General features: G+C 41.3%; 1 protein-coding gene across 1 annotated transcript in view; it reads right to left on the minus strand.

Annotated features, from left to right (window-relative positions):
* The window catches only part of LOC125888249 (calsyntenin-2-like), a 377475-nt gene that overhangs the window by 233745 nt on the left and 117748 nt on the right, over positions 1 to 25982 (minus strand). The window contains exon 2 of the mRNA XM_049575486.1: positions 22376 to 22498. Within this exon, the coding sequence (XP_049431443.1) occupies positions 22376 to 22498 (123 nt within the window). The remainder of the gene's footprint in view (positions 1 to 22375; positions 22499 to 25982) is intronic.

Here is a 25982-nt window from a genome sequence, read left to right on the forward strand (position 1 = left end):
TCACTGTTATAGTATAACGGCACCCAGCAGCATCAGGGGAAATGTGGCGGGACAATAACGAAAGTTTAGGTGGCAAAAGTCTGAGTGGGGTGGGTGGGAGATAAAATGGATTGGTCCAACAAACACCAACTTTCACCTGGGAGAGTGGTATTTGTGTCCCATAAGATTATGAAGCCAAACCCTGCTCTTTTTTCCTAAACCCAACCACATGCATTTGATGTCGAAAGAAAAAAGGTAAATCCACGGTGTTGCACCGAGGCAGTGAATTTATTTTGAAAGAGACAGTATGTAAAGTTCCTGTGAAAACAGAAGTGTATTTTGAAAGAAGAAAACGCATGTAAGAGGAAGACCTTGACATGGTGTCTCAGAACGTCAACAACCAACACACCCATTGTACCTTGCACATTGTATCTCGATGAGGAAAGCCCATGACCAAACACCGATATGTGAATGTGTTGGGGTGAAGGTCCGGTGTTTCTTTGACCTACTTGGACTTTCTCGCTAATACTGTCATTGCCACGGATGGCTTTCGCTAAAAGCCTCGTACATCTCATGCAGCCACTTAAAGGGTGCCTTGGGCATTGGAATCAAGCTGTAACCTCTGCCGCTGAAACATGAAACCAACTTCTAAGTACCAAAAACTGCAGTTCCTTGAATGGCCACTTGAGGCTGGCTCTAGAAGCAAGTCAATCCCCATAGACCCCCATGTTAAATATCCAACTTTACAGCCTGGTACATAAAACGGCTTTGGTCTCTATAGTCAATTTCATCTTTCATTACAACTGCATGTAGGGTGAATTTTTATATTACTCACCTGTTTACATTTTATTAAGGGTTAATGTTATGCTTGAGTGACAGGCTGTCTGCAGGGTGCTGCTAAAGTCTATGAGTAAGAACCACCCCTCGCTCCTCCACAGCTCCACCATCTTGTATGGATATAGTCAGTTTTGGCTACAAACAAACAAACAAGATGGCAATAGCCGAAATACCAAACTCAGGAGTCCACAAACCAATGGGTGATGTCACGGTAGCTGCATCCATTATTTTATCTATCTATGGTTGGAATCCGACGCCAACAGCCACAAACCAAGCTGCTGTATATGATGCCCTGGGATATAAGAACAGGTTGGAATACTTGGACACTAACAGCATCTTGTAATGTGTATACACAGTGTGCCCACTGTTGTGACATCAAGGTGTAAATTACATTTTGTAAATGGGATGTGGCTACGGATGAAAAAAAAAGACACTGGGCATTTGGCCTGCACTGAGCCTCCTCCTCTTACCCCACTCCCTACATCTTTAAGAGAGTGCTTCTCTTTCATATGTTAATGCATGTTGTCCTGGCACAAATTCAGAAATAGCATTCAATAAAACTAAAAGACGGTCTACATCATTTTGGTGCCAGGTCAGGCTTTTTACTGCGGGCCCCTTGAGCTGACGCTTGCCAAGATATCACTGAGTGTCATCGCTGAGGACCTGACCTAGCTGTAATAACATTAGTGGATTGTGTGGTCTCATAGTGACAGTCAAGAGTGACAACTGGGTTAATAATGTCATGTGTCTCTATACTGACCATCAAATTGGCTGCTTGCCACATAGACATTTGCTGTACAGGAGAGACACTGTGGATTACTCAGCAGTTTTTCAGTAAAGGGTGCCTGTACTGTGTTCAAATGACAAAAAAAGCCATCAATGAGAGTGTTGTATTTTATATTCCACTGGCCACAAACTCTGGATACCAACTGAGTGTGGATGAGGGGATAAACAGAAGTCTCTACTTCTTCTATATATCAGAGTATTTCAAAATATTTCTCTTGGTAAAATGGTTAGAAGCTTTTGCTCTTTTTGAGGTACCGACCCTGAGACCTGACGCTTACTGATATCTTACAGTAGAAGCTTCTTCAACAAGCCGCATTTATGGCTGTGCTACAAATATCTCAATGCCACTCAAGGTGAGAAATAAGAAAGTACAACATGTAACCACAAAATGGATCAGCAGAATGTAACAGCTGTGCTTAACCTGTTTCAGTAAACCAACCAGTTCTGTCGGACAAGGATACCAATATTGAACAATTCTGCAAAACTGGGAATGACATCCTACTTTAAAATGATGAAAACTCATGTCTGTGGGTGTGTCTGTGTGTGTCTGTTCCACATTTTTCTCCTCACTGACTTGGTCAATCCATGTGAAATTTGGCACAGTGGTAGAGGGTCATGGGAGGATGTGAATGAAGCAATATTGCATCAATTGGCCAAAGGGGGGCGCTATAGCAACCGACTGAAATTGCAAACTTTGAATGGGCATATCTCATGCCCCGTATGTCGTAGAGACATGAAACTTTGCACAGAGATGCCTCTCCTCATGAGGAACACATTTGCCTCAAGAACCCATAACTTCCGATTATATAAATTTTCCACCACTTTGAATTTTTTGAAAAACACTTCAAATGGATCTCTTCCTAGGAAGTTTGAGCGATCTGCATGAAAGTGGGTGAACATAATCTAGGGAGCAATATCTAAAGTTCCCTCTTGGCAAAAGTTGGAAAACTTACTAAAACTGAGCTTCTATAAGGCAATGAATATTGCGGAGGGCGTGGCTCATCACATAAAGGTGTATAACATCTCAAGGGTTTCACCCATCACCACGCAACTTTGTAGGCATATGACCACACATAATCTGAGGGGACCCCTCCATTATTGACCCCATCAAACAAAATGGGGGCGCTAGAGAGCTCATTTCTTATCTAGGCCTAACTGCCATATGGATTTTAACCAAACTTGGTAAATAAGTAGAACAGGACGCCTCAAGGTGACTGGAGAAATGTAACTCTAATTGGCAACTGGGTGGCGCTATAACAACAGAAAAATGCTTCAAAATGGCTAAAATGCGACCGATCGCTGTGGCTCCCCCTGTGTTTTTTTTTTTTTTTTCTAATGTTTGGTATGACTAAGTCATGGTATAGTATGCTGTACATAATCACGGAAACTGTCAGTAAGTCATTCTGTCTGTCCCACGTTTTTCTACTCACTGACGTGGTCAATCTATGTGAAACTGCACATAGGCATTGAGGACTGGCATAGGTAGGAGGTGACAAAGCTACCAATGGGTATGGACTAGTTCAGTGAGAATTTTGTTTTTCTTAGTGAAGGATTGTGGTGTGACTTGAGATTTAGTGTAATTGTTAGGATTAGACGTGCTACATGCCCATTCATCACCCTGACCAGTTTTTTCAAATCCAATATGATTCAGAGTGAATGCACACTCCGTGAAATCTGTCTAGTGAAAATAAAGGTCACACAGAAAGACTATCACATGTAGCCATGACAGGAGACAGTGCTGTGTGTGGATATTGCTGTTAAGATGCTACAATCCAAAAACATGGATGCATCACACACATCTTCAACCTGACAGCACGGAAGATCTTTCCAATCAGCATGGCGTCAAGGTGGACAGCCAAGATTAGTGTCACCCATCAGTATCTGATCAAATGTCTCCCCTTCTGTTCTTCAATTATGTTGTTGAATATGTTACAGTGAAACTGACCTTTGACCTTTAAGCCCAGTTCAGACCAATGATTTGTGATGAGACAAAACCATTTAAAAAAATTCCAGAGAAAAGCCGCAGTGGTGGGAGCTGGGCTCGACTCAAGCCGGCTGATGGTGTCATCTGGAGCTCAGCTGGTCAAATCACCGGCAGCTGGTTTTAGAACGTCAGGGCGGTCACCTGTTTTGACAGCCAGTCGGCTTGTAATGAAGTCCACTGGTCAAATCATAATGACCACAGACAGCGTGTTTGCTGGCTGCGACAGGTGCTCCATCCCCACCGAGCCCTCTGTTTCAATCCTCACGGTGTGACGGTGCCGTTTGCTGTATGTGCTTATGCCCCCTCACACACATTCTGATAGACAAACTAATAGTTTTTCGCCCTTTTATCACTACTACAAATGCAACTGTAGCCAGTATCTCACTATCACTTTCCTCATCCATATTTAAAGAAGCTACAAATTATATTCAGCCACAAAATTAACCTGAAAAGCTGCAAATCAGAACAAAAGCACAGAGTTGTTGCATAGGGATGATACACTATCTCATCTAGTTGAATTGGTGTGAACCGGCAGGTTTTTAGAACGTTGCGGAAAGAAACAGAAAGTAGTTGCTTGTCTCAACTCATCTCGTTGTGAATCTTTGGTCTGAACTGGGCTTAAGGATATAACATGTCATCACTTTATCATTTTATCCTCTAGGACATTCGTGTGAAATGTGTCATAATTCGCATACAAGTTCTTAAGTAACAACCATATTTTTGGTTGTAACTTAAGAACTTGTACCACTTGTATCACTAAAGTAGCAATTCATCCTTGAGTCCAAGTGGATGTTCGTGCCAAATTTGAGTGAAATTCTTGCAAGGTATTTTTCAGATGGTGCATTCAAGAGAATGGGATGGACAGATATAGGAAAGGACAACCTGAAAAACATACTGCTTCCAGCCATTGCCGTCACTGACATGTAGGCATAAAAATAAAACGTGTCCAATTAGCGTCCTTGGCTCTGGTCCCAAATAAGCATGTCCCAACTCCAGAACATTGCTGTATGACAAATGTTTTCTATGTTATAGCCAGTCAGGGTCTTTCTGCTCTCTGCAACCTTTTTACACAAGTGCAGCAGTCTGACATCTTGAATGGGTTCCTTTTCCTCCTCTGATGCCAGACCAAGACCCAGAGCTATAACTCCAAAGGACACAACAAACTTTCCGATCCCTCAAAAGTGTTGGACAAACATTTCCCAACTGTGAGCCTGCGCTCAGAAGTCTTCCGACTGTCCCAATGACTGTGGCATTGGCAGCTCGCAGCTTTTCGTTGTTGAAAGAAATCAATAAGTATTTGCATACATCGGTATCTCAGGGCAGACTGTGTGGATTCTATCCATTGAAAGGATATTGCATCCGAGATGAAATACACAGACTTTACTGCTGAGTTTGCCAAGACAACAAGAGAAATGAGTTTCACGTAATTAATTCGATTTAGCCTAGCGAGTCCATCTCACTTATTTACACAACAAGATAGGGTTTCTCACAGTGCTGCTGTCATACTAGAATGTGCCAACATGACTGTCGGAAAACTTTCTGAGTTGTTTCTTTCTTTTGCTTTAAGTGATAAATTTTGAGACTTTTGTAAATGTTGTTTTGGGTGTTCTTAAAACTGTTTTACTTGCGCAAAATGCCTATGGGTGTGTTATTTAAGGTAAGCATAGTTACACCTTGTGATGAAGAAAAAAAAGTTTCGAGTTAAAACACCCAAGAGCACAAAAAAAAAAAAAAACCAAAACAATATGTCAAGAGGACAAAAGGTCGGCTTTGTATATGGCTGATAAAATAATGAGCATGTGATGAAGCAGAAACCTGATAAACATCAGTGTGGTCCCTCTGCCTTGCCCTCTACTTTACCTTTGATGCAGCAAACTTCAGCAACACATGAGTCATTGTGGACATTTAAAGCTCGTAGTGTGGAGGAGACTGTGGTTTGCCACTGCATCTGTTTGCCACAAAAGCTAAGTACCGTGCTGTTCAAAGAGTACCAGAATGATTATGCCTTAAACATTTTATGAGCAGTAAAGCACTTCTCTCTCTTCAGGAATCCACATCTAAGAACATATTATCACCTTTATACATAATGGCACGCAGTGAATCCAAAGATGACTCTGCATGTCATTTAACTATTGTTGTCAGCAATTTCCCTAGGGATAAATATAGTTTCTTCTCTCTTATCTTATCAAACTGATGTCGGCCACATTATAACACTTCACAGTCAGATGCCGTGCAGGTAAATAGTTGGTGATAGGTGGTTTTAACGCCTGCGGCTGGGCTCTGATACACAGATACCGTGTGAAGTTGAGAAGCGAGGGCAGGCTGGAGCTGACGCAAAGACAAAGAGATGCGGAAAAGAGAAGACAGACGAAAATGTCTTGTGGCCTGTACGTACAGCCTGCAGTCATTCCTTGTTACGCCTTGCTTCTGTTTCTCACCTGACATATACCTTTACTTGTGCTGTACCTCCTGCTGGTTGTGCCTCCATGACATAAGGCCATAACCGTACAGACGCCTCAGGCAAAGATGGGGAAAAAGAGGGAGATGAATAAAAGGGGAATTTCACACCACACAATGGAAGGAGTTCACTGACGGAGGCTAAAAAAATAAAAAAGCCTTCTTCGTTCTCTTTTTATTCTTGGTAATGGAGCATTTTACAACTATGATCCACACCCACGCAGTCCATTTGTCTGGAAGATAAAATTTAAGATCTGCTAAATAGTGAACTGTTTCAACAAAACGGAAAGCGAGAGGTGGCGAAGACGGAGGGACCGAGGAGGGGAAGGGAGACAGAAAGCTTGTGAAGAGAAAGCAGAGACCTTAACTGGAACAGGGGATGAAAGTATTAGAAGAGAAAGATAGGAGCGGACAATAAAGGAGGACAGGCGTATTGGGGAATAAGCATAGGGGATATGTACAACAATACTGCACGCAAGCAACTCTTTCTCTCTCTTTTTTTTTAACCCCCCCCCCCGCCGCACACACACTCCTCCGTGGTCTACGAGTGTAGATCACCACTATCTCCTCCTGAGTTGCACCCCCATTTTATGCTCCAGCGGATGACAATAATTTAAGCCTCCCGATATGCAAATATCCTTAATTGGACTGTCACAAGTTCCCAGGCATCGTCAACTTTACAAAATGACTGAGGCTGGGAGCAGATTGGATTTTGGTCGGCCAATCTTGTACACTTAATTTTCAGTAATTTTGCAAGCGTCTCACCACGGGGTCCTGCGACATGCCACTTACAAGACTATCTATACCAGCTGGAAGAGGTAAAGAAAAAAAAAAACTGAAATAAGACAACTCTCTGTCTTGTCATTTTCATTCCCTCCCACATCTCTCTTTCTCTCTCTATACCCAATTACTCCCATCTCAACCAGGCCCTTCAATACTCATGCGACTCATCTTGTTTGTACCTTTTAAAACCTCTATGACTGGGAGGCTGGAGCCAGCAATTTTCCCCCCCTGGAGGCTCCTGTTGTTCCCATTCTGTCAGATAACTATATTTTCTTCTGCACTCAAAAGTCAACCGTGTTTAGAAGAATACGTGTTCTCCGCCTGGCACAAATCTAATGGCTTTTGTTTTTTAAGGACTGGGAGTGCACATGCGTGAGTGAAGTGAGTCACCACAGGAAAATATTGTAATTCATGAGGATTAATATAATACTCATAATACATGAATATTCCACAGGGTTGTAGCTGCTGTGTTTTCTCTGAGGGAAGAGCAGAGCCTCGTTGAACTGTAGAGGTGTACAGCCAGAAGCATCCATCTGTGTGTGTGTGTGTGTGTGTGTGTGTGTGTGTGTGTGTGTGTTCAGGGACAGACAGCAAAACCAGCTTGTGCAATATAAACCCTAATGCATTTAATGTATTCTCCTCTTAGGTAAATAACCTTGATGTGCAGCCTCCTGGATATTGTCTGTCATCTGGAGGTGATCCGAGGCTATCAATTATCCCTGATGTTCTCCTTTCATGTTTTTGTATAATCTTTGTTTATTTAGAACATCCTTTGCTTTTTTTTTTTTTTTTCCACGTTTGCCAGAAGACCATCAATCACCAAGCGAGCGAGTTGGCTGTCAGGTCTGCGTACGCATTTCATTATAACACAGGAAAGAAAATCCCACCTTACGCATAACTTCCACCCCCCTGAGGGCCAATCCATATTATGTCATATTTGAAAGCAAAAAAAAAAAAAAACATTCTCTCCGTGTGTCACCAGTTATGAGAGATTGTTAAAACATGTCATAGCGATGGGTTTTTTTTAAAGTTTTTGCAATTTATCATAATTTCTTAAGTGTTCTTCTTTCTTCTGCAATCATTCTCCTCCCACCTGCACCTATCCACCCACCCAGCCTCGTCTCAGTTAATTGAGTCTTTGATTTACATGCGAGCGAACATGTGGAAATTATATTACCCATGATGACATGAGAAGGAAAGAAGATAAAACACCGGTGTGGGGATAAGAAGCCGAGCCTGATGAGGCTAAAGTGGGCTTCTGACTGCGAGCATCACCTGCCGTAGACGGGGGTGCATAAAATCCCCCGAATTCCTCATCTCAATTTGAAAAGTGCACGCTATCCATTCAGTGTGAATGAACGGTGGAGTGAGAGAATTCTGCAGTGATCTCGCCATCAGGTGATTAAGGCCACGAGACGTTTGGTGGAATGATGTTCTAATAACCTCTATGCTCGGAAATACAGAGGGAGGGAGGCCATCCAGGATTTAACTACATGGATGTGGGTGAGGGATTAGTATTAAATTTAAAGCTCTGACTGTCTGTTATGTTTCTATCAAAAGGAGATTTCCCTTTGATTCCCACGTTCATTTCTCCACGCTCTCCTGGGTGTTGTTTAATAACAGCAGTTCATTGCTTTTGCTATTCAGTGTGACAGACAATTTCTTGCCCTTGTGTGAAGATTGTACCCATTCAATAAAAATCAAGCAAGTGAAAGAGTGAAGGATTAATAAGTTAGTACCAAGGTAAATCAAGGAGCCGAGTGGAAAGTCACTGTGGGTTGCTATGGTGAATGCTTTGAATTTTCCACATTCCCTCACAAAAATCAAAAGCCAGTGTGTGATGCATGTCGCTGTAAGACACTACAGAGACCACTCTATGAAAATATACTTTATGCAACCATTATGCAATAAAATGTTCCCTGTCAGTGTTTTACCATTACATATGCTGGGTTTTTTTTTTTTGTTGTTGTTGTTTTTTTTTCAATAAATATTATTGCTGCATTAATGTGTACTAGTGTGGTGCCCATTCAAACACACTGGTTCAGAACAGAACCATTGATTTGGTATTGCTGCATGCAGCTTTTTTAAGAACTGCTTCCTTGAGTCCTGAGCAAAACACATGAGCCCCAAGCAGCTATAGATTTACTATGATGTTTAGATGTGAAAAATATTTAATTATGTTGCTTTTTAAACTCATAACATACAAAGGCAAATATAATGTGATACTACTTACTATATACTTGTACTTGTACTTTGAGGAAAACATTTTACTACAACATTTACCTGATTGAGATACTGGTTACGTTGTCAGATGCAGATTTTACCCATAAATTATAACAAATAGGGGCACCCAGTAGCTCAGTGGTTAGGGCAGGCGTCACATGTACAAAGGTATTGACCTCGCCACAGTGGCTACAGGTTTAATTCCAACCTGCAGCCATTTGTGCATGTTATCCCCTCTCTTTCGCCCCCTTTCACACTTAATCTGTCGTGTCAAATAAAAAGGAAAAAGCCCCCCAATTAGAATAGGATGCAATATAATTCACTGAACTACCCAGCATAATATTAGAATTTAAAACGCCAAAATGAACTGATGTTAAGTAGATCGAAGTACATGGTGCCTTGCTTTTTCGTTTCACTTTTACATTCACGTTTACTGTATTGCTGTATTAATAGTTTTACTATTAATAGTTTATAGTATAGAGGAAGACTGAAAAAAAGACCATATCACTAAATTTGCCCCTGGAAAACACACCTGAGTCGCTGCTACTCGCGGTTAGAAACACAGTTAAAACATAATAAGCAGCAATATTTTTTCCAAAGAGGCCTATTAGTCGCTTGCTTTGACTTCATCACAGTGGTATTCAAATAAAGCAAAGTTTTCAGTTCAAATAAACACAAGAAATTTGTGCTCTAGATAAAGGATCAGCACTCAGTGAATAACCTCCTAAGCCCTATGATAAGCTATTATGGCAAGGCTTCACTATACAGACCAGTGAGCAGTGATAACTAACATGTCTTTGGGGTCATCAGGTGGGAACTTCCTTTCACCAGTGTTTCGTCTAGTTGGTCCCACGACACCTCCAGCAGGCTAGACAGTGATCTCCGGCATCCCAGAGACACTCCCCTAATGCCAGCTCTCACTGCTCCCCGCACCAACCCAACAACCTCCTTTACCTTACTTACACATGGCTTTCTCAGCCCAAACAGCACTGCCACCTTTAACAAACCCAGGCTCCGTTTATGCGAGCTCCAGGTCGTGACTGTGCCGATACTACCTTTCCTAGCACATTCACCATACTCTATTTCACATATCATAACTACATACCAGCTAAATTTAAAGGAGATAGGGAAGATCAACTCACGGGCTTTCTCAGCCCAAACAGCACTACCACCTTCAACAAACTGAAGTGTTCAAACTGCACCAATTTTGACACTGCCCCTCCTTGTGTCCCCAGCAACACACCTGCCAAGTGTGAAGTAGAATGGATGAATGGCTCTCGAGCTTTACAAAGAATGGACAGAGATTTCTTCCTTTAAACTTAGGTGTTGCATTTTACGGCTGTAAACATTTAAGGTTGAGCTAATTTTAACACATTTATATACTGCTGAGTAGGTCAGTCTACAACAGTGCATATTCCATGAGACCATCACATCTTTGTAGCATTGCCGTCCTGCAAGAGCCATGTACTTCTAAAAAGTCAGCTTTTCATGAGCTCAGAAAAACAGCCACGTTTCCAGCTTTGTGATGATGCATTTTTCCCATTGATCCAAGAGGGATTTATGGAGTTTAATTAACTTAATAGGAAGGAGAATTTTCTGAACACTTGATCCTTGGGTTTTTCAGAAACATTCAATTCCAAACTTATAAAATTTGGAGACACTTGGTTTTTGCTGGACTGGAAGGGTATGGAAAATTGCAATCTGTAAAGTAGCTAAAGGAGTTGTTTCCTCTGAGATGTAGCAGAACAGAAGTGTAAAACTGCCTACAATGGAGAGACTCAAGTAAAGAACAAGTACTTCAATATGTGCTGAAGTGCAGGACTTGAGTTAATGTACTAACATTCCATCACTGGTCTTAACAGATCCGGTCAAAGTTGTTTACAGAGCAGTGTGTCTTATTCCTCACTATTGCATCAGTCTGACCGACACACACACACACACACACACACACACACTGGCTAAAGCTTGTGTGTCTGCTGGATATCTCTCCAGCTCCAAAGAGGAAACAGAAAAACTAGGTGATGGAATGGCAACAGGAGGATAGGTGGTGGGGGGAGCTGTCAAATATCAAAGAGAAAGGGAGGTCCTGTTCAGAAAACAGACAGAAAGAGGACTGGAAGTCAGATGGCATGTATGGAGATCGGACTGGGAGCCAGATCAGAGATAGTGCAATATAAAACACAAGTATTCAAAGGGAGAGCAGACCTCGAAATATAAGTTGTATATCAAAAGCGCCGTCAAAGCCTTTGAAGCGCAGCAGTGATGTACTGGCAAGTGATGAATGTGATATTGACAAACTGCTTAAACATGGATTGCTCTCACGGAGAGCTGCTTCGAAAGTTGAACTTCAGTGGGAAGTCTTTGGAACAACATCCATCCTCTCTCTATCAGACTGTGACGACTTGGAGCAGACTTTTGGTTCACTTGCTTGTATGTTTGTCTCCCAAGAGGAGCGCCAGTTTGTTGACACTTTAATTGGAGGCCTTGAGTCTAGAATGCTAATTGTCGACGAATACACCGATGGCAAATACATATTAACACAACTGCAGACCTGAAAATTTGTCATCTTTGTCACTGAACGTGTTCTCTGCACATTGTGCTAATCAGACGTCTCGATCGCACACTGTACTTCTATTTATTATTCAGAGCGATGTCGTGACAGATGTAGCGAAGCACACCTTATATTGAATGGGTTAAAATAGTTTCACACCTTATGCTGCTGTGATTATAGTATAGTGCTCACTTTTAGTCAAGTCAAGTCAAGTCAGTTTATTTATATAGCACATTTAAAAACAACAGAAGTTGACCAAAGTGCTTCACATAACACAGAAATTATCAATCAAAAAACAACAAAACAAAGCAAAAGTCATAAATAAGAAGATATAATAAATTAGTAAAGAGCGATCGGACAACCAACAAATAAAATATAGAATCGAATAAACACAAGAGCCTATTTACACGATAATAATTAAAAGGCTAAAGAAAAAAGGTGAGTCTTCAGACGTGCTTTGAAGACTTCGATGGACGGGGAAGTTCTAATATTTAGTGGCAAACTATTCCACAATTTTGGGCTGACAACTGAAAATGCACGATCACCTTTGGTTTTTAACTTGGTGTGTGGAATGAGGAGCAGTGATTGGTCAGCAGATCTAAGGGGTCTGGAAGTGGAATAAGGGATGACCATATCAGAAATGTTTTAGCAACATTAATCAGATTTACTGGTCCCACCTCTGTGGAAATCACATTCTGCATTAATTAACAGAATAGAGGTGTACAGTATCTCACAGATGCATGGATACAGTGTACTATTGTGACAATGACCCCCTTAAAACAGAAAATGTCACTGTTCTCCTTGAACATAAAGAGCAGGCTCAATATTGTTAGCATGCCTCTTATTTTTTGTAAGTCAACAGTTATTTCACAATTTAGCAAAACTACAAAATAATACTTTCGGCTGTTATCTGGTAACGTTTATTACAAACTAGTGGCTGTACAGTTGTTCAAAGATGGTTTGTTGCAGACAATAAAATCATGTTTTATCATTTAGACCAGGGGTCGGCAATCTTTAAGACCAAAAGAGCCATTTTAGCCTAATTTTTGAAAATAATAATAATCTGCCTAGAGCCGCAATACATATTTGTTCTTTATAATAAAGGTAGCACAGTACAGTTTGTCTAAATTAGCCTATTATCATTACTTATAGTTCCAAATGAGCATTCATTAATATTTTTTAAAATGTTGTTGATACTCTCCAGTGGGCTATTTATGATTATTAACTTTGCAGCTTTGGCAGTGAAAGCAAACAAATCTGTCCAAGCGCTATTAAATTCTTGATTTTCCTCTTAGAATTTTTCTTTTTTGGATTTTTAATCCGTAGCTAGCCTTGCTAGGGTCGATCAAAACCCGCCACCGCTATTAAGGTTTACCAAAATTTAGGAAAAGGCGCCAGGCTGTTGGTGTATTATGCACATTTTAGTTGTCGGAATGTTTTCACATTTTTTTTTTATTGACTGTAAGGCTACACATTTTTAAGCCTGGAAAATGTAAGAATCACTTTCAGCCGACAACAATGATGAATGAAAATTAAGATGATAAAAATAAGTATTATTCTTTTCCATATAATTTTTCGCAAACCCACAATGAGCCACTGGAGAAGAGCTAAAGAGCCGCATGTGGCTCCAGAGCTACAGGTTGCCTACCCCTGATTAGGACATAAAAGGATGGTTACAACTGTGTCCTATATACGAAACTACAATCAACAAACTAGCTAGCATGATGTTCTAGTCATGTACATTGTTTCTGCATAACAGTCAAGTACTGACCAACAGCTAACATTCGCAGAATCAAAGGAGATGATATCATAACCCTAGCTGTATCAGCACAGGCTCCGCCCTCTACTGGACTCCTCGGGTAATATGAATACGAATTCAGATAGGCATATCCTGATTTACTGGCTATGTTTATGCGAATTTCAGTGGGTGAATGCATGCTCATGATTGGAGGAGAGTAATACCCACAGAGTCCAGTGGAGGCTGTGCAAATACAACTAGGGCTACAATATAATAACCTTTGTTCTATCTCACACAGGCTCCAGACTCCGCTGGACTCTGTGAGTTCAACTTTTGGAACACAGCAGCGTGCACCACCTGTCATGTGACAAGGAACATGACTATAAATATGGAAAAGTTGATCATTTTGGTGCAAGGCTACCCAGCGCTTTACATCTGTCCCACAGACAATATGCCCACACACTTATACACAATTAGCTTAGCAACCGCAGACCCAACATGCCGCTGCGCTCTTGAAAGCTGGCACAAACAAAGCCCCAAAAGTAGATTCCAGCACGCAATGTGGTTAAAGATGCGACATGTGCACAGCCCTACGTGGTCAAATCTGTTTGTAGTGTCAACAGAGTCACAATATCTTCGCTGAATAGCAGAATTCCAGAGTCAACAGAAGCAAACGAACCCACCTCAGCCACGGAGCCTCACAAATCGGTTTCTGATTTCAATAGCAGTGATTGCTCATGTATGAAAGCAACCTCATCACTCAAGCATCCCTGCCTCTCAGTGTGACAAGGAGGTAGTTGACTGGAAATTTGGCTAAATGGCATTCAAGAGAACCTAAAATATGTTGCTTTCCGCTTCCTTTTGAAAGAACAAAGGAGTGAGTCGCAGCGCTAACTCCACTTGGCCCCCCTCTGCCAGCTCTGTAACTCATCAAAAGACAAAAAGCTAAAAGCCTAGAAAAAAAAAAATCTCATTACAAAGACTATTTCCCTCATCTGTGTGGTTCAGTGAGGAAGCAGATTGCATTTCAGTACTTCATTAATAAATGAGTATGTGAACAATGGCAGAGTGATGGCTCCATTGTCTTGAAGCCAAAGTCTGAGGCACTCTGAAGGCCAGAAGCAAGATAGTCATTATGCTGCCTGTGCTTTTCAGCTCAAAAGTCCGCGGGAACAAGCTTGCATGAATAACAGTATCACCGAATAACACTGTGTTTGAGTTTGACTTTGGCTGTGTTAGCATTAAAGTCCTCACCTTGGACAAACTTTGCTCTGTCCATCTGTTTCGTATCAGCCCTTCATATGAGTCAAAAATAGATCTAATTAGATAGAACCTTTTCGGGAAGAAAGAAATGTCATCTGTGGCAAAATCATGTGCCTGCCATGGACAGTGTTGTGTCTCTGGGAGGATAAAGGGCGCCACTACCAACCCCTGAATGCACTGGAGCTGGATGAAATCTGACAGGTGGAAATTATTTGAGAAAAATGAAAAAAGAGCGCGATTGCAGAGGAGGAAGGAAAGAACGCGAGGGCTTGTTCCAGGTCAAAATACAAGCAAAATGACTAAAAGAGGAAGGAGGAGCTGAATTGCAGAGGGAGGTAAGCCTGAACAGAAAGCATAGGCAGATTAAAGGCATCTGACAGCCTTGTTGTGGAAAGGACTATCTCTCCACAAAATTATTTCAATCTGTTAGTTTTTAATCACAGTTTTAAGCAACAGCTTTGAAGTTGGGGATTTTGAGGAAATTGACACAGCGGCACCTGCTGAGAAAAAAAAGTATTTTAAAAAAAAAAACATAAAAAAAAGTGTTGCCTTATTAAAAGCAGCCCCCTGGCCCCTCCAAATGTTCATTCGGCTCATGAAATGAGCTTTAAAAGGCACAAAGGCTCTCTCATCAGACAGTGTCTTCTTTAACTTCACATCTATATTTTTCAATCACGATAGGCTTGGATAAAAGTGAGTTGTAGATTCCATTTATACAGTTTGACAGAAGATGATTTCATTTTAGACTCCACATTTAAGAGATCACCACAGGGCTTTTTGCATAATGTGTGACATTTTTCCTCATGGAAATGATCAAACTGTAGGATACTGAGCTTAAACACAGTGACGGCTTAAATGAATCAGGTGGCCGACTCAAGTAGCTGCAACAGGAATCACAGGGGGGACCGGGGACGGATGTAACATGGGATAGCTGTAACAAATTGAGTTATGTGTTAGTTCAGGCAGGATGTCTCACATCCCAGCTACATCAGCTGATCTCAAGCTGGTGGAGCAGCTGATTGATGGAAGGGAGTCAGCTGATAGATTACATGATTCCTTTCTATGCAACCAGTTGGTGAATCTCATTCAGGGCGCCTTAAACTGCTCTGGCCTGCCTACTGTTGCTGCTTCCTTTGCAAGCTGCTCTGCAACCTGCTTCCACCCCAGCGCCTCCTGACTTATCAATGTCATTTCTGTTTGTCATTGATGCTCTGTTCTGTTCCTGCGCATAGAAGGGTAGGAAGACAAAAATACAAGAGGTTGCAGTGCGGTTATATCAATAAAAATATCTGAATAATAAGCATTAGTCACAGGACTTCGGATAAGCACAAAAAACTAACTTTAAGATAATAAAGTATGTTTTTACTTCATTTATTTTTGTTATAGCAAGGCTTGTGTTGTGGTTAAAGTCATCAAACTTAAATCATGTTTATTATTATGTGTCTAGATACTTTTTCATTCAAGTGATTAGCGCTAATGTTTTAGCTGTTAGCTGTATGGTAAGCTAGTGTGTGGCAACAAGAATATGGGTTAGTTTAACAATGTGAACAAAAATCGAATAGACCAACCCCAAGCAAAAATGTAATATAGGCTACTTGACTCACCCAGTTATGTTAAAAAGTCATTTAAAATACTGAATGAAAAACTTTCAGTGTCTTATGTTTTTGTCATAAAAATGCACCACAACATGTTTATCCTTTATTATTTTTACTAATACTATTATTACTATCATTTTGAAATATTACATAAAGACACAACAACATAGAGTCCCTGCCGCCACCTCCGCCCCTCTCCAGCTTGTTACACTTGACCTGCTCTCTGGGGAAGATGGGCGAGTTATCCGACGTCACATGGACCCTGAAACACACTGTATGTTATCATGTCACGACAAAAGCTCTCTGGTGCTCACTCAGCTACCACTACACTACTGAGAGGAGTGGATGTTAATAGAAAGGAAATGTAAAAAAAAAAAAAAAAAAAGAAAAGAAAAATCTGTATCTTTACCAAGCAGCCGATGGCCGCAACGAACAGCTCACAGAGGTTATATTGATTTACACTGTGAAGCTTTCAAGCTCTGCTCAGTAAGAATTTGTATTAGAGAAAGTTAAATTATAACATTCTCATGAGGTGTTCACTGTAATCTGTAATGTAGCTTTTGGTGAGAAACTTGAATAAATCAGCTGTTTGAAGGGGAAATTTGTTGATGTTTTGGGAGTGGGAATTATGATGTATCATATATGATAAAAACACTTTTTTGCTCATGTCATTTAAAGATGTTTTTCATGTGAAAGAAGGTTACTTCAAAGGTTTTAGTGTAAGATTGAATTTGTGCTCATTCAAATATTGTGTAATGAAGGACTGAATTACTTTAACACTGTTAATTAATTAATTAATTAATTAATTTCTTATAGCGTAGATTTCCCTGGCACAAAAGAAGAATAAAAAACAAAAGAACCACAATTAAAATATTGGTATATGCTATTTGAGAAATTGTCACTTTAAACACTGGTATTAGTATCGGCCTAGAATTTGTACAGTTTATTATTATTTTACAATGTTATATATTTTACTGGTTACTAGTCTGAACAAGTTAATTTGTTATTCTTTTTTATTGATTATTAATTTATATGATTATAATATTATATTTATATGTTACTGAAAGCCAATCAGCACACATATTTTATCTTTTTTTTTTTTATTGTTAGCTAGCTAGATTGTTTATTTGCATTTGGTAATAAACATTTCGTACTTTGACTGTTTGACCGCCAAAGCTTAACACGTGTAAACATGCTGGCTTTAAACTGTCCCACTAAAATAATTTTGATTTGTCCTGTCAACACGTGCACGTTTTAAAATTTACTTAAAAGCACTTGTCCCATTATTTTCTCTTTTACAAACAGAGACATTAACTCCGGCGCTAACCTTTATCTTCTCTACTCATGATGCTATTTATCTCACTTCCACACATTTATCTCGTCTGTGAGCCACACAACATATTTCACCTTTTCAAACAAACCCTTCTCACTCCTCTCTTGTTAATAAACACATCGCAGTGTTCATGCTTCTCCACCTACACACCGTGCTGAGCTCACTGCTACCGTGCTAATGAGATACTTTTCATAATTAGCTCGAGATCTGTTTTCCAATCAGACAGGCAGTGAGAGGCTAATTAATCACAGCACATTAGCCAGCCTGTATGTTTACTCATATCTGTTTACTTTGCTTTATGGCAGTGAATGACGATATGATATTGCCCAGTGTTTTTGGCGTAATGGGAAGGTGTTTGATTCTCTGAAGAACGCCAAGGTCAGAGATAATTGATTTTTAGCAGTGCCTAGAGAAGTACAGTTGGTAATGCAGTAAAATTAGAATTCAGAGACATTGTTTGTTCAGACATCAGATGAGACGGCACGAACGGGCTGATTCCTGCTGTCAGCCTGACTTCTTATTTGCAGTGAATGATTGCAGAACACAGATAGAAATAAAAAGTTAATCCTCCGTTATTCGGAGTTTGAGAAAAGGCAAACTGCCTGTGACACACCAGAGGCAACGTAAAGGGTGAAACATAGGTCTTGTGAACCTGTCTAAGCTGCCAGCGCTGTTGACTGAGCAGCATGCATACGTGGGTCACTGGTGAGACATTAGCTGCGCGTTCAAGCAAACGCCACAGGGCTCCAGCGACCAGTAAAAGTAAAGGATTGACACATGAATATACGATGTGGCATGACACCCATGCCACAAGAAAATGCGTGGGTGTCAGGGTGTGCGTGTGCCGGCAATAGAAAACCAGGAGTGACTGACAGCCGGCTAACCTGTGTCAAATAACGCCGCTCGGCACAGCTTTTGCCCATTAACCTTGTTAACCCGGCACTTTAGAAGCCTAGTCAGTGCAGTGGTGGCAGTCTCCTAAAAAAGCCACTTCAGTTTAATAACCTAATGGACCACTGAGCTGGTCGCACTTATTATCCACTGCTGTGAAGTTCAGAGTACACTTGAAAAGGCAGCAAAGGGAATATTTCAGAATGTACTTTGCATACGTACATCAATAATGTTTAGCTGCTGCTGTCAACCACAGTTAGCACAACCGAATAACCTTAAATTCACATATAGTAAATCCTCAGCATTACATTACTTTGGCAGACGCTCATGTCCAATTTGACGCACAACACTTAAACACACCAGCCTTATCTTTACGTATGATTTGCGGATACCTCACACTACTATCTGAGTTACAGCCGTCTCTCATGGATACCTTTGAATTTGTCTCCAACACATTAAACCTCCCTTGAGTGTTGCAGTTAATCCATTAATCACATCTAAGCAGATGCAAATGAATCCTTTAATACTTGTTCATAGCTTCCATCAAGACAACTGCTGTGGCTTTTTTTTTTTTTTAAACTCTGTGACAAACCAAGCTGATAGAGATGCATTCTGGATGGCACCACAGCACCACACCAAGTCCAAAATAACCCTCCAAAATGACACCTTTGATTAAAAAGTTGTTATAAGTACATATACAGTATATACCAGATCAGGGTAGGAAGAAAATAATTAAATATGATGCAGTACAGTATAGTTATTTAAAACCACTTCTTAATGGAATTGACAGAACAATTACTGCATCCTGATACTTGTACCATAATGAAACTACATATACCATGATAGAAAATCTTGGCCATATTGCACTCCCCTACTCCAGGCCAGTGTGCCTTGGTATTGCGTCCATATTGGACAGTTCTCGCATCGGCATTTATGGCCAATGTCAACGGTCAAAGGACGCAGTAGTGTGTCCTTTACATGTACGTAGAGTGGCAAAAAGTAAAGTACACAAACTACTCATACGCATGTCAAGCATGTCAGAAGGTAAAATAGTCCATGGTTTTTCCAATAGCCTATCTCAAAAAGTGAAGCACTCATAACCATGAACTTTGAACAGTTGTAGCTAGCGATGCACAATAATATCGGCACGTCATCCATATCTGCTTATATTGGCTTTTAAAGGAAATATCTCGGAATTGGCCAACATGCTAATAATATCGGTACATCATCAGTATCGGCTAACATGCTTTTTCTTACACTTTCTGCACAATGAATGAATACCACGTACATTGGCAAGCACTGTATTTCATGTCTCCATCTGCTAGTGGACCATCATGATAAGAGTATGCACGCATAATATAATGTTAATTCCACTACAGAAGAGACTGATCGCTAAAATTAGGTGGGGGAAAAAGTGGATGTACGTATTGATATTGGTATCAGTTATCGGTCAAATGAGTTGTTACATAGCAAAAAATACAATATTGTGCATCCCTAGTCTTAACCAAGTTTTATGACTACTGCAGGGGTAATATAGCAACAATTAATTTTGATAAATACTAGCAATGACTGTTCATAAACCTTACTATTAAACTTAATCTGGGGTTTTGCACAAATCCCCAATATTGACATTATGTCTGGTGTCAGTGCTTTTTCAGTACCACATACAGCCTAGGTATACCAAGTTGAGGCATCACTTACTTTCTCAACAACATGACTTCATGTAAAGCTGTCACAGGAATGGAGAAATTCAAGTTGACGACTGACTGATTTTGTGTTGGCACTTGTCAGCTATTAAGATTATGTGTTTTGACACACCAGACACGAACATATGCTCCAGATGAGTTCCGCTCGTACACATGTGTAACTCAGTTTATGAATAAAAACTAGGCAGGAAGCTTGTGATGTGTGTTTCCTTGATATCGCTATATGTAGCTTTTAACTCTATCATCAACCCTATTGTATTTTCTTTGTGTCTTAGGGTGCGAACAAGACCCCTGCACTTTGTCAGACACAGCCATGCATAAAACAATAGGTCTATCTATACCAGCGCATTTCACTCTTCCTGACATGCTGTCTGGGTGATTTTGAGGCTTGTAGCTGCAGTGATGGCTGATGTCAGTCTTCGCCAGCTTTCAGGCACAGCAGTGCCACTTTTCCTGTTGTTCCAGCCCAGTGAGTGTGGTGACTGTTGCACCCTGGTCGGCAGTCCGAGAGAATTACTGAACAGCTTTAGAGTGATAGAAAAGACTAGCAGGGAGACACTGTGGCTGTGTGTTGTCTTATCGGTATTTTCCTATTGAATTAAAGCTGTGAGGTTCTTTTCGGGAGGTACAGATGGGAAAGTCATGTTTTTAAATGACACACTAACATCTATTCTAAATTCAAAGTGTTTGCTTGGTGTAGATGTATAAACGAAACATAATTACAGCTTTGAAATGAGCACTGTGTGTCACACACGGTGTGAATGTACTGAAGCAGGTGGTGATTTTATGAGCTTATAAATGAAAGTGTTTTCTGTGTATTGCAGTTCTTGCCATCACCGATCCAGCAGCATGATCACAGTCAGTCAGTCGGTGTGTGTCTGTGTCTTAGATGTACTGTAATTAAAACCTGGCTGGCCAAATTAATGAGCCTGAACCGGTACCTGTGCACTTTTGTGCCACTCCGCCCTGGCAATTTGTTGGAAGATGGCATGATTACTGAATAACTGTCTCTGCCTTGAACTGTGTCTGCCTGGTTGGACATCACTACTTAAAGAGGTAAAGAAAAAAAGGGTGACTGCTGCAGGGTGTGTGTGTGTGTGTGTGTGTGTGTGTGCGTGTGTGTGTGTGGGTTTGTTGGGGTAGCTCAAAGGTGCACAGGGAGGGAGGTAAGATACAAAAAAAAATATGTGGGAGGTGGTGATGAGAGGAAACAAGAGAAAAGTGAGAACTGATAGAAATAGCATGGAAAAAAAGAGGGCGAGTGCTGCGAGACAGACTGGTGATGTTAATGTTCTTGTTTATTAATAATTTAGCGCGAAATCTCTCTCAGTACCCTCACATATGAAATCCAGGAATGCCCTTGCGCTCTGCCCACTGTGTGTGGGTGCATGTGTGTACTTTGCCGTTGTGTGGCTGTCAGTCTGTGGAGAGCCAGAGGACATATGCTGGTCAGCCAGCTACCCTCCCTACTGTCTCATCATTTCCTCTCTTTCTCCCTGTAGGGTGGCCATTACAGTGAGCCCCCTCAGGCCATGCCACAGTACATGCACACACTGTACCAAACAATGGGAAAATGTTTTAGTAAGCATATACACATGCACGATTACACACACACACAAACACACCCTCTTCATCCATCCATCCAGCCCAGCTCGAGGGCCTTGGTGAGTGGGCTCCAGCCCCGCATGGCAGCCCTATGCAAGGGCCTTGGCCACATTAGCACCCTGGCGGGAGATAGGCTGGCTGGGCTCGCCAACAGCCTGCAGCTAACGTCCTCCCACAAGAGCTGGCACCCTTTAGAGGAGCTGGAATGGTCACAAAGTGGGAAGAATCTAATCCGGTTGACTCTTTTTTTGTTTTTTTCTTTTTTAGTGTCCTCAGCCACCATGGGGCTTATTTAGGCCACTTTCCACCCTAAATAAATATGAAATATGAGTCCTGTATATGATGTGTGCTCACTGGGAATTATTGGATTAAATGGTTGCAGGGTTAACACTAAAAAAAAAAAGCTGTGATGCAGCAGTTATAGTACACGAAGCCAATTTAAGCCCCTTCACAGTGATATCACATGACAGCTTTATATGGGTTATATCCTTAGTGTAAGTATATCCTGCAGCTATGCTTCCCTGTGCGGATTAACACCTGAGTCATCGTTGACTGCCTCCATTTGGTCTGAGTTAGCCCGCCTTCACCCCTGCTGCTTTGATCACCCTCCAGTTGACAGCCATTAGGGTTGAAATGTACCGTACCTGCGTAGGGGATGGGAGCGTCTTTGTCCAGGGCCACCAGAGGAGGATCCAGCAGAACGATGTCAGTGTTCTCAGTGATCACCCCATGGTACGATGTCTCAATCCACGGCTTGTGTTTGTTCACTGTGGAGACAGGAAGCAAAGTGCGAGACGTCAGTGAAATCCTTTTGCTACCAGCCTTAACACGCCGAGATATACATCTTCAATTTTACTTAACCTGAGAAACTGTCCACAGATAAACTATGTAACTTTGACAGGCACACACAGACGAATAAAGTGTACTGCAGCGGGAATACATGCACTGCATTTTTTATTCTGATCTTGCCAAAGCTCCTACAGCCTTAGTTTCTACAGAACATTCTAATTTTACTAATCTCCCCCGCAACCTCCTTTCTCTCTTTTGTTCTTTCTTTCCTTCAAACATTCCCTGCAGGTTTCAAAGCACAGTGCCATGCTTGATCAATGACCACCACTGTGCTGCCAGCTGAAAACTGTATCCAAGGCCAAGGCAAAACAAAGTTCATGAGCTGAGGGCCTGATTAAGGGCCATAATTGAGTAACGGCCCCCTGGGCTGTGTGCGGCATGGTGCCGACCCACTTGCTATTTGTTTACCATCTTATGGTCAAAAGGAAAAGAAGAAAAAAGGGGGTGAGGAAAAGAACTGGAACCTTCAAATTCTCCTCAGTGCTTTTTAGCTGGGCCAAAAAAAGGCACAAATTACATTTTTTCTGCTTCACGTTCAAGTTTATGGACAGAAAATGACACAAAGCAATGCTGTAATTTGAGTCCCCTGAGAAACATCGCTCAAAAAAACGTGGTTTAATGGCAAATAAAGCGCATAAGCAACAATTATTTTCCATTCAGCAAGAAGGCAAACCAAAGAAAGTGGACTTTCTAAGTGCTAATGAAGTAATCATTGCAGACCACTTCAATTATTCACTGAATGTCGGTAAAAGCCACTTGGCAGTGCTAAAATGTGTGCTTTCCAAACAACCTCAGACAGACACATTTTGCTAACATCTTACTCTATATTGTGAATACACAAAGAAGACTTCAAATCTGATTCAACAGCACTCCAACCAGGGGTACTTGTACCCCAGGGGGTACTTTTGCTGTTGCCAGGGGGGGTGTGGAGCAAATTCTGATTTGATTGAAAATATAAATCAACAAAGTTGGGTTTAGGAGGAAAATAAACATCCAAACAGAATCATTCGATGTGTTGTATGCTGATCTTTAGTATATTTATAGTCACAATAATCACCAAATTTTATCTCACACAGGCTTCGCCCTCCAAAGGGCTCTAGGGGTAATACTCTTCTCCAATCATGAGCACGCATTCGTCCCCTAAATATGCATAAACATAGCCAGCCAATCAGGACACGCCTACTCAAATATGTGCGGAGACTTATAAGGCAGTACATGACACTGTGTGCCACCCTGTTCTCTTCAGCGATGGCAATTAGCCCCCTGATCAGCTGCATCTGACTCTGCTCTGGGCATGATGCAGCCACATGTTCCAGTGCTCTGGGTGTCCTGGTAAATGTGCAGTTCAGGGTGTCTATTGCTTGTCTTTCTACCACAGCAGGGTAAGGCCATGACTCCACCCAGTTTGGTTGCCCATCATTGTCGGCTGGGGCCCCTTACTTCTTTACTGCAGTAGCATAGGCTGTAAAGCAATGGGCAGGCTACGATGGCTAACCTTTAGCCACTCAGAATCGGTGTGGCTGGATCAATGTTATGCCACAATAGGCTGTTCTTTCATCGAGCTCCACCCACTGCACTGATAGAGTCCAGTAGAGAGCGGAGCCTGTGTGCAATAGAATGAAGGTTACAACATTGTAACCCTAGTTCTATTAGCACAAGCAGAGCCCTCTACTTAGGAGCCCTCTCGTTCCTATGGCACTTGCTGAAGAGGGTGTAGGAAGGTGGATAGCGTCATGTACTGCCTTATGTACTGTGGGCTCCTTACATATTCAGGTAGGCACATCCTGACTGGTCAGCTATGTTTCTGCAATTTCAGTGGGCGAATGTGTGCTTGTGATTGGAGGAGAGTATTACCCATAGAGTCCAGTAGGGGGCTTTGTCTGTGCTAATAGAACTAGGGTTGCAATATCCTCCTGAGACCCTGTGTCCTTATATGAGGACATCACATTTTGGGTTTTCTTGACCTCATACTTCATTCTACTTAACTCAGACCTGTTGTCGTCATTCATTGACACATTTGATGCCATCTAGTGGTAGTAAGAGCACAATACACTAGTCCATGTAAAAACAAGATGGCAGCCATTTCTGCCAAGTCATTGTACAGCCGATCCCGACACAAAAGTGGACAAGGTCCAACACCTGATGACATTTTATGATTGAAACTTGTTTATTTATGATTAATAATGTCTGTAGTTTGATGTGGCAACAAATTTGACCAATTTTAGGAACAGTAACAAGCTAAGACACTGTGAGTTTGGAAGTACTCGTTTGAAAACTTTGGGACTTCGGTATCATCTTATTTGAGGACATTGGGACATAACTATCATTGACAATGTTTAGTTTTTTACACTTATCAGGTCCTACTGATCCCAAATAGCTCAGAGAAATTAAAAATGTGTACCAAACAAAAGTTACATAGGGACATTGTAACCTTTGTGCCAGCTAAGGTAGAATGAGTGCACATGTTTTGCTACTGAGGATGCATGAAAACTAGCTAATAGCTTTCAGAGAAGTATAAATAGTTTGGTAAAAGTAATGCCTACATAGGTTAAGTAGGTGACTATGACAATAAACTAATCTCTGATGTGCTCCTTTTCCGTTTATGTTTTGTTTCCTAGAGAAACTTTTGGCAGTTAGTACTGCACATCAGAACACACTGTAACCAAACCAGAATGCTTGCAAAGATACAAAACAAAGGACTGAACTTGATTGATTTTGGCACAAGTTGTGTAATTATGTTTTTGAGGACTCTGGGTAGCCAGAAGAAGCTAATGAGACCTGGGGAAAACATGCTTACACTACAGGGATGCATATTCATGAGTGTCAGCCCAGAAAGCATGGCTAACGGCCCCGATACAGTCAGAGGAGATCATTTACAGGGGCAGAGAGATGGGAACACATTAGTCTATTAGGGTGTGATAAATATGCATGAGTTTGCTACAACAGTGAGGGGTAAAATGATACTGGATTACAACTTTAAATGTCATTTTGGGAATCGATCGCTCGCTGATGCTGCTGTGCAGGAATTTCAAAGGGACATGTGATTTCTATTGGTCAAGCCCGTCACTGTCAAAGCTACCACAAAGAGAGACTAACGTGTATTTTGTGTAATGTGCGATGCAGGCACAGACAAATTAGCACACTGGTACTGTATTTGTCAGATCTGTTTCTGGAATTAAACAGTCACATTTATGCAGATCACCTTCTCCTTCAGCAAGTGTGCTATCAGAAGACAAAAATAGAAAGTGAGAAATTTGGAAGCAGATGAAAAAAGCTAATCTCCTTCTCCGACTTGGGACAAGTGCATAACCCCAATAAATGTGTAATACAGGCTATAGCACTATTTGAGCACAATGCGTGACAGCTAATGAGGAGTCTGGAGAAATGAAGGGGCTCGTCTTC

Source organism: Epinephelus fuscoguttatus, linkage group LG5 (genome assembly GCF_011397635.1).
Source record: "Epinephelus fuscoguttatus linkage group LG5, E.fuscoguttatus.final_Chr_v1".
Lineage (NCBI taxonomy): Eukaryota > Metazoa > Chordata > Actinopteri > Perciformes > Serranidae > Epinephelus > Epinephelus fuscoguttatus.